Source organism: Arachis ipaensis, chromosome B01 (assembly GCF_000816755.2).
Source record: "Arachis ipaensis cultivar K30076 chromosome B01, Araip1.1, whole genome shotgun sequence".
Lineage (NCBI taxonomy): Eukaryota > Viridiplantae > Streptophyta > Magnoliopsida > Fabales > Fabaceae > Arachis > Arachis ipaensis.
The window spans coordinates 125,858,560-125,868,176 of NC_029785.2; the positions used below are offsets into that span (position 1 = coordinate 125,858,560).

General features: G+C 37.5%; 2 protein-coding genes across 3 annotated transcripts; one reads left to right on the plus strand and one right to left on the minus strand.

Annotated features, from left to right (window-relative positions):
• LOC107636650 (E3 ubiquitin-protein ligase UPL5) lies at positions 103 to 4,989 on the plus strand. 2 transcript variants are annotated; one of them, XM_021103800.1, is made up of 3 exons: positions 103 to 2,085; positions 2,961 to 3,281; positions 3,350 to 3,520. In XM_021103800.1, exons 1-3 carry the CDS (start codon positions 303 to 305, stop codon positions 3,376 to 3,378), a joined length of 2,133 nt encoding a protein of 710 aa, XP_020959459.1. In that variant the 5' UTR covers positions 103 to 302; the 3' UTR covers positions 3,379 to 3,520. The 2 variants fall into 2 exon arrangements, with proteins under 2 accessions (XP_020959459.1, XP_016195636.1); XM_016340150.2 differs by adding an exon at positions 4,407 to 4,989 and having other exon boundaries at positions 105 to 2,085; positions 2,961 to 3,550.
• On the minus strand, positions 5,374 to 6,755 carry LOC107636641 (major latex allergen Hev b 5). The gene is made up of 2 exons (XM_016340141.2): positions 6,601 to 6,755; positions 5,374 to 6,167 (listed from the first exon to the last, which is right to left on the minus strand). The coding sequence occupies exons 1-2, from the start codon at positions 6,613 to 6,615 to the stop codon at positions 5,697 to 5,699; spliced, it is 486 nt and encodes a 161-aa protein (XP_016195627.1). The 5' UTR covers positions 6,616 to 6,755; the 3' UTR covers positions 5,374 to 5,696.

Below are 9,617 nucleotides of genomic sequence, written 5' to 3' on the forward strand. Positions count from 1 at the left end.
AATCATAGAAAAAATAATCTGAAAATAATAAAATTTTATTGAAGATAAAAATATTTTATTAAAAATAATAAATAGAAAACAATGAAAAGAGAAGGAAGAATGCAAGCAGCCAAATAAAACTAAAGAAAGTACCCAACAAAATAAAATGCACCAAAAAATAAACCCAAGAAAGTACCCCAACCCTCTGAATTCTCAATTCTCTGTACGACTGCACACCGTTTGATTGGCCTCAGCTCACAAACCCCAACTTTCCAACTGTTAATGGCCTTCCTCTGCTGACCACCCGCGGCGGCGCATGCTTCATGTCTTTCATCCGTAACCACGGCGGAGTCTTCCACGGTGGCCCCACCACCGATCACCACCTTCCATCAAAACGCAAACTTGAAGACTCCGGCTCCCTCGTCGATGACAGCAGCGACAGCAATGATTTGATTAGCGACTTAGTGTCGGTCAGAATGAGAAAAGACGAAGGAGGAGCAGTGAATTCATGGTCCCCAGTTAGAACCCCTCTAAGCCCTCTTTCGGAGACCCAGTCCCAAAGGAGTTTGTCTATTTGGCCACACTTGCAGTTCTTCGTTCGGATGATGTCTGAGGGCAACACCATGGTCATGCACGCTTTTCCAGAAGACAGCGTCAAATCCATCCACCAGCGAATTCAGCACATCAAGGGAATTCCTATCCATGAACAGAGACTGATCTATATGGGAAAGCAGCTTCAATTTGAGCAGACTCTTGCAGAGTGTTCCATTCAAAATGATGCCAGCCTCCAGTTAGTTGGTCGGATGCGCAGCACGGAGCACCCGCAAGCCTGGCAGGTCATGAATGACATGATTTCCGTTGTGTATAGAATGTGCAGAGGGGAATCTCTCCCTAATGCACTCAAGACCGTAAAGGGCCTCATTGACAGTTACCTGAACATGACCCCTAGAGACTCTGACTCTGCTTTGGGCTACTTCCAGATTTTCATGTCTTGTTCGGCACCCGCTGTTTTGGTCATGCTCTACCTTTCTCCCTTTACAGGTAATAAGGACTGTGCTGACTCTTCTGTTAGGCATTTTGTGAATTCTTGTCGTAGTACATTGTCTGAGGAATTGCATAGCCAGTTCGCGCTTGTGGTGTTGGAGTTTTGCAAATTGCTTAGGAGGCTGCACTGTGATGATCCTTTGTATATGTTTTGCCGGAGTACTTTGGGGTCCTTGTTGGAAACTGATTGTGTGTGCTGTGGTACTACTAAGGAGGATGTTAAAGGGTTGATTTTGGTTCAAGATATATTCCCATTTGTCCGTGAGCTTGCCAATAGCTTGTTGAGTGATTTGGATTTGAGTTTGGAATCCCCAACCTATGCTGGGCACTTGTACAGCGATGTTAGAGATCTTAGGGCATTCTTGGTCCCGTTGAGATCTGGAATCAGTGTGCAACAATCACTCATGGTTTCTGCAACGGATGAGGAGCGCCACACCGATGCCATGCTCACAGAAGAGATTGAAAACCTTCATTTTTTATACATTGAGTTGCTGAGCAAGATGGACGAATGCCTTAAAAAAGTGGATAGCAGCTTAGCAGACCAGGAGATAACAGAATGGGATACTCCTTATAATGCGTGGTCTCAGTATCTTTCTATTTTGAAGGAATTACATCAAATCTCTAAGCTTTATGATGGTGCTGAAGAGGAACTTTGGAATGTTTTAACGCGTCAAAGAAGTGCAGTGTGTCAACTGATTGTTAGGTATGCAAAGAGGAATGATGAACATCATTGGATTCTTGAACGCAAGTGTGTGACGAATTTTGAATCAAGAAGGCATTTGGCATTGCTGATGCTGCCAGAGGTAAAAGATGACTATGAGGAGTTGCATGAGATGCTCATTGATAGGTCTCAGTTATTGGCTGAATCTTTCGAATACATAGGACGTGTGGAACCAGAGTCTCTACGTGGGGGCCTATTTATGGAATTCAAAAATGAGGAAGCTACTGGGCCAGGCGTACTGAGGGAGTGGTTTTTTCTGGTATGTCAAGAAATATTCAATCCGCAAAATGCTCTTTTTGTCGCATGCCCAAATGACAAACGAAGATTTTTCCCCAATCCTGGTAATGCTTCATCTGGATTTCCAAATAGACCTCCCCTTCTTTTTTATTCGATTGTGCCATTCATGTGTCCTTCAATACAGTTGTGTTTTGTGTGGATTTGGTGTTAGATCGTTTATCTGTGTGTTATAACTTATAATATTTTATTACACATTGAATAGTTCAAGATTCGACCATCCAGAGGTATTTTAGGGTCACCTTATCATGCTTGAGAATGTTAATAGAGTTGTCAATAGTGCCCAATAATAGGGTGAACCTAGTGTAGTTGAATATCACTCCAAGAGGCTGTGATGGTGAGTGATCATGGTTGCCTACACTATGTGGACCAAAAACCCAAGTGTGCCCTTTTCCTTTTTGCTGTTTTTCATAGATATCTTAAGAATTTTTTTGAATGATGTTTCTTCTATTTCTGCTGAAGCATAATAGGGTTTGGGTAGCTATCTCATACAGTTTATTGGTGTGATTTTAAATTTTTGGATGTGTAATTTTTTCTTTTTATTTTGGATGAAAAGTTGTTTCCTTAGGAGGCCTGTTATTTATTTACTCGTGAAAATAATTTAGGTAAAATTTACTCCCACTTTTACCCTCTAGCCATGTTTGGATGATTTTTGTTTCAATTTTTGCAGTAGCTTTCTAGGGTTCTGAATAACCCTCCCACTCTACCCTTCAAAGCACTTCTCTAATACTCTCTTACTTATGCCACTCCTGTTTCAAGCCACCTTCTTTCCTGCCAACCCTTGCAGCTTTCCAGTAACTTAGTTGTTCCTGCAAACATCAAATACCCACTAGATTTGCTTGTTGGAGTCATTGTTGAGCATTTTATTTTTAAAAAATTTCTTGTCATCAAGTTTAGTTTGTCATTTTTTCTATTTTTGCAGCATCTAAAGTAGATCCTCTGCACCTTGAATATTTCCGCTTCTCTGGTCGAGTTATTGCATTGGCTTTGATGCATAGGGTGCATGTTGGTGTAGTTCTTGACCGTGTGTTTTTCCAGCAATTAGCCGGAAATGAAATTACTTTAGAAGATATACGGGATGCAGATCCACACTTGTATAGTAGCTACAAGCAAATATTGGAGATGGATCCTGGTTTCATTGATTCAGATTCATTAGGACTGACATTTGTTAGAGAGGTGGAAGAGTTAGGACACAGGGAAGTGGTTGAGCTGTGTCCCGGTGGGAAGAACGTCATTGTACATAGTAAGAACAGGGAGAATTATGTTGATCTTCTTATACAGGATCATTTTGTAACATCTATATCTGAGCAGGTGTCAGAATTTGCCAAAGGCTTTGGTGATATTCTCTCAAACTCAAGCCTCGAGTCATCATTCTTTCAAAGTTTAGACCTTAAAGATCTTGACTGGATGCTGCATGGGAGTGAAGATATCATTTCTGTTGAGGACTGGAAAGCACATACTGAGTATCAAGGCTATGAAGAGACAGATTCTCAGATATCTTGGTTTTGGGAGGTATGTTTATGATGCTTTTAGTGAACTACAATGTCAATGTTTGTATATATCTTTCTCTTCTTGGGCTATTATATTTTCCCTTCATATATAGAATACAGTAATGGAGTTTTCCTGGTTTTTAGAGGCAGGAATGTTTTTATTGGGTAACAAGTACTTGCTACATAATCCTCTAATGCTTGTCTTGTTCCATTTTTGCCACAAGCAAAAGAGTTTTATTCCCTGTTGCAACTTGGGAAATGTTTTTGCCTATTTTTGCCTATTGTTCTTTCCCATTCTTCAACGGAGTCATGCTATATTCCTTTTTGTGTTGGGACTAAATTATCACTTTGCCTCCAGTGTTCAATCTTCATGTGCTAAGTATAATTTACCAATATCTCTTAAGTTCATTTATTCCTACAAAAACTAATATATATTTAGTACTGAAGCCCGAAATCATACTTGTGATACCTTGTATTCAATGACACTATTCTTTCATCATGCAGCATATTTTAATTCTCTATAACCAACTAAAAAAATTGTGTATATATGAATACTATCAATTCGAGCCCTTAATGTAATAGCATCTTGTTATCTAACATTTTTTAAGTTACCTATTACAGCTGCATTATAGAGCCATAAAGTGTACTAGTGTATTGCAGATGTTCCAGAAATTCTAGTAGCATAGAATTTCTCCTTTATGTTGAGAAATCTGACTATCAACTTCTAGTCTCTATTCTATTTATTGAAATCAAAAGTGGACGGGCAGCATATCTCATGAACAAAGTCTTGCAACATAGCATTTGCATAGAGATGCTGTCCCCCTTCCCATACTTTTCAAATTGTTATAAATGTTACATTCTGTTTAAAACTTTGGCAGATTCTTGGGAGGATGACAGGCGAAAAGAGAAGGGTACTTCTGTTCTTCTGGACGTCTGTGAAATATTTACCAGTTGAAGGCTTCCCTGGTTTGGCTTCGAGTCTCTCCATTTACAGGTCCCCTGAACATGAGGATCACCTTCCGACATCTCACACATGTTTTTACCGGCTGTGCCTACCTGCCTATTCATCGATGGCCATAATGCAAGATCGTCTTAAAGTCGTCACTCAAGAACACATTGGCTGCAGTTTTGGTACTTGGTGAATGAACATACCTGCAATTTGGATACAAGTTGGTTTCACTGCACATAGAGATATATCGTTATTCAGCATGTGTACAGATAGATTATAGGAGTATTCCATCTATTACCTAAATGGATATTGGGAGAAGGTTCACTAGTTCTTTTTCTCATTGATCTTAGTAAAGTGTTGATATAAAAGAAGTATCAATAAAATAGGATTAAAGATTATATGTTCTATCGTTATAGGGAATAGCTAGCTTCTATGTACATGTACTTGGGAAGTATGTACTTGTAACTTGTAAGTTTGCGTTTATGAAAATCGTGCTCAGAGCAATTTGTTCTCTTCTTTGTTGAGATTTAGAACGTAGAGTTCAAGATAAATAAACATGAATGGATCTTGATCTTTTACTTTTGAAGGACTGTGGCAACTGCCACCTGTGTTAAACAACCATAACCACTTCCAGCACAAGAAGTCAGCCTTGGTTTGTTTATGGTCACCTCCCTTTAACACGCTGTGATGTTACCTTGGATGCAGAAACTCTTCAGGGCAACATCATATCTTAACACATAAAGTAGTTTACTGGTTCATATTTAGAGATATGATATTAATTCATTAAGATATGTAAATTGAGATATTGTAGCATAAGGCAAAGCTACAAGAGATAAAACATAACATGATCACAAAATTCAGAGTATTGAAAATATAATTTTATTCAAACCAAAAGATGAAACCAAACTAGTTGATCTGATCCCTCCTGGAATCAAACCATCATCCCCATACATTACCAATAAAATTCCCTTATATTTTCAGCACTCTACTCGGCATGATCCTAATGTGGAGCCGTAAGTGTAGTGCTTACTGCTTAGTGCTTACATAAAGACTGCTATATATCTCTCATAACCAAATACTTGCTTCAGAATATAACATCAATAACAGATATAAACTAAACGGAAAAAAAAAAATATTAATAATAACAAAGAAAAGGGTTTCAACTTTAGGCATGCAAAAAGGTAGAACTCATATTCCCAACTTTCCAATCTCCATTTATCTAAGCTTCGGTCTTCTCAACTGGAACTTCGACGGGGGCGGCATCAGCGACGGTTTCAGATGGTTTGTTCTCCTCAGTTGGCTTATCTTCCTCCACTGGTGCTGATTCCTCTGTCACAACAGTTTCCTCTGCTGCTGGTTGCTCTTCTTTCACTTCTTCTGGTTTTTCTTCTATCTTTTCGGCTGGTGTCGCCGCCTCCTCTGCCTCAGCCTTTCCTTCCTCTGTCACCTCCTTAGTCTCTTCTTCAACTGGAGCTTCAGTTTCTTGAGCAACAGGGGCTTCTGTTGTTGCTTCTGGTTCTGGTACTGCATCTTTTGCTTCTTCAATAATGGTTTCTTCCTTTGCTTCTTCGGTGGCTGGTTGTTCTGGTGCTGGAGCCTCGGTAGCTGCTTGTTCTGTGGTTGTTTCCTCTGCCTTGGTTGCCTCAACTGCTTCGGTTTCTGTCACATTTGTAGGTACTTGCTGTGCAATCTGCAGCATCAAATTCATTTGAACTAAGCATTGTGAAAATCAAGGCTTAACAAGGGTTTGAGACAAAGAAAAAAGGTTGATCTTCGGGAAAATGTTGCTTGAATGATCAACATGGTTGTGGAGACATTCCATGCAATAGTTATTGGTTTGTTTATGATCAAAAGCAAATGACACAGAAAAGGAGCAATTGAGAAAATGAGAGTTATTGCAATAGAGTAGACATACTTCTTAAGTACACATTCAATAAGTTCTGATTTGTTGATCGACAATAAATCACAGCAAGAAAATCATGGAGATACAGAAATAATTTACTAGTAACATAAACGTTTTCGTTTCTATCATCATAATCATATAATAAAAAGGCTACTAAATTAGTAAACTTCAAATGGACTAATGACTCAGTGCAATGTTGAAGAAGCACAGATTTAGTTACCTCAACACTGGCCATTAGGAATGCAGAAAAGAGAGAACGTGGAAGAATTGAATGGGTTGGGAAGTGTATGAAGAAGAAAGCAAGAGAGCTTATTGTGAGTGTGAGTGTGGTGAAGAGTTGATGAAGCTATGGGGTAATATATAGAGGGCCTAAAGTTTTGAATAATAAAGGAATTAATACAAAGAGTGACCACTTGGCAGAATCTTTTTCAATCAGAAACCTCATCATGCTGACACAAATCAAATGGTATCACAATGTCTAGTTGTAAAATATTTTTGTTTCCCATGATTAATTTTTTCCAGAATTTGTAAGATTATTTTGAGTAGAATTTAAAGAGAAAAACTATTTAGCTGCTAGTAAAAGGTTAAATATTAGTAGTTATTTACAGAAATACAAGAAAAATTCTGGAAAAATACGGTGGTCGATAAATTGGTTAAAATGAGTGTTTTATTCAATATACTTTTTTTAGTATTTGTATTTTTTATTTTGGTGAATTACTGCACTTTAAATATTTTTTAAGTATTGTTGTATGATTGACTCTATCAAATAATTCTTAACCACTATAAAATAAAACAAAATTTCACGTAATTGGAATCTATCCATGATTTTAATATATAAGTAACGGTTTTTTAATAGACAAAAACAGCAAAGATGAGGCGCATCATGTATTATATATTTAAAGGAAACTAAATTGAAAATGGTTGTAACGAATTAATTCAGCAGTGCAGATTATTAGTACAAGATACCTACAAAATCAGGCATTGCCATCAAATAATTTAATGGGTGCAGTGGGGTTTTTGTCTATGTACCAATAATACATAGCAGTTGAGCTAGTGTACCACCACCACTGCCATATATTATGAAGTAGCAGACATAATCCTTCCCTTTGTGACCGTAAAATGTGAAAAATCCCATTTAACTGCTCTTGAGTCAAGAAAATGAAGCTCTTTTGTTTCTCGTTTGTCCTAAGGTGTAATAGAATTGATGCTAGTAAGTACTAAAATGAAAAGGCAACAACATCAAGGGAGGATGGGGCGGTGGCTAATGTAGGGCCCAATGAGGAAGTGCGATCACTACCGTCCAATTTGATGTGGGCCCAGATGGACATCACAGTTGGCATAAACACAGAAAAGAAAAGGGCTTTTGGTTCCCATGAGTGTGCAGGCTATGCCAATTGGGCACCGCCCCTTCTATTTTTTCTCCTAAAAAAGTTGCATTAATCCATTCCCTCCTAAGCTTTCCACGTCTTACACTCGTGACATGGGTCCCACTTTCCATCCTCCCTTTCAATCTGCCACCTCACACCTTCTATTTCATTTTCCCTCTTTTCAATTTTAATTATTATAAAGAAGAATAATAATAAGATGAGAATATCTTTTTATTATTTTTTATAATGTCAAAAAATTATTAAATATTCTTACCCCATGTTTTCACCAAATGCTAATGGTAATTTCTTTGCCTTAAGAAAGATGCTCTCTTATTATCATCTTATGAGTAATTGGGTTTTTTTTATCCCCTTATTGAGGATCTCCTCAGTCCTCTCTTCCCTGTCATAATAATAATTCTAGTCTAAGACTATAGTACCAATCTAACACGACTGTCAATATTATTAACTCGGTTTTTGGACGTAACCTACATGCTCTGCCTCTGCAATCTGCATCTCTAATTGCGTGGCATTTTAGCTATTTCATTCCTTTTCTTTTGCAATTCTCATTTTCAGTAGTTATTATATGTGCTTTGCCTTGTGCCGTAATCTGTTTAAATTCATGTATTAAATCCAATTCTTTAAAATTTGATTGATGTGATCTATATACACAGATAACAAATTAATTAATTTGCAATAGTTTCGGCCATACATGATATTTATATTATAACAGAAAAATTTAATGATAACTGTTTTTGCATGGTGAATCAATCGAGCGATATTGTTTAGTACTGGCATGGGAAGACCGGAAGAAGCAATTTTTCCTTGCTCTCTCTACCTTGAATCATTTGAAGTTTGATGATATGGACCAATAATTGTGCACCACATGTATGTATGTAGACCCGTGAATCATGGATGGAATATCTATAATGCTTTGGTATGGTTTAACATAATCTCATGCATATGCTATGTAATCCGGTGTTAGTGTGTGATTCATATTATGGATCCCTTGAATGATGCAAAGGTTTGTTGTATTTAGATATCAAATTTGTTTGGGACACAATGAAAAATCTTGACAATATATATAATGGACTAGTTATTTAGTCTAATAGAAATAAAAAATGAAAATTACTCCATAAATTATCTTAAATCTAAAAATTTTCATTCAATTATTTCAAAAATAATCATCTAAATATTAAATTATAAACCGTTTTCACTTTCCAAATCACTCTTCCTCCCCACTCGGCAGTCACTTTTGTAGCCCCCTTCCTCCATTATCATCGCGGGATCGTCATCAAACAACTATCCACTTAGTTATTAAAATAATCATTTGGCTACCTAGTGAAATGACTATCCAATATTTGTCAATTGTATATACTTAAACTGAATCGAACAAAATAATCATCCAATTAAGAATTAAAATAACAATTTACATACCTAGTAAATTGAGCATCCAACACATTTGCAGGGTAGAAAGAGTGGACGGCTACTAAATTGTGAAAGAGAGCAGAATTAAATCAGAGGTGTTAAAGAAAAGAAAAAAGAGAGCTAAAGATTATATATCTTCATTGATTATGGATATGTAGATATATAGCAACCAAAGTCATAAACCAACAAATTTTTTTTGCCATCCATCTCTACCATCGATTATGTATATTCATTGACTGTGGATATGTGGATATATAGCACGGGAATAACGTGTGTCTCGAACGGTGCAACCGGAGGCGGCGGTCTACGGTGGGGCCTGCATGGCCTGTGTCGGTGGGCAACGGTAGCGAGGACGCATAGAGCCATGGACCGAAGTGATGGAAAGAAAATGAGCGGCAGAAGAGAAATCACATGTGGAGAAAGGAAGTTATTATATACGTAACTA

What these genes read in the sequence shown, in the direction of transcription:
- LOC107636650 (XM_016340150.2), top strand. Translation starts at nt 303, where the DNA reads ATGTCTTTCATCCGTAACCACGGCGGAGTCTTCCACGGTGGCCCCACC. An exon ending in AAGATTTTTCCCCAATCCTG is followed by an intron (nt 2,086 to 2,960) that starts GTAATGCTTCAT and finishes CTATTTTTGCAG; the next exon opens with CATCTAAAGTAGATCCTCTG. An exon ending in AGATATCTTGGTTTTGGGAG is followed by an intron (nt 3,551 to 4,406) that starts GTATGTTTATGA and finishes AAACTTTGGCAG; the next exon opens with ATTCTTGGGAGGATGACAGG.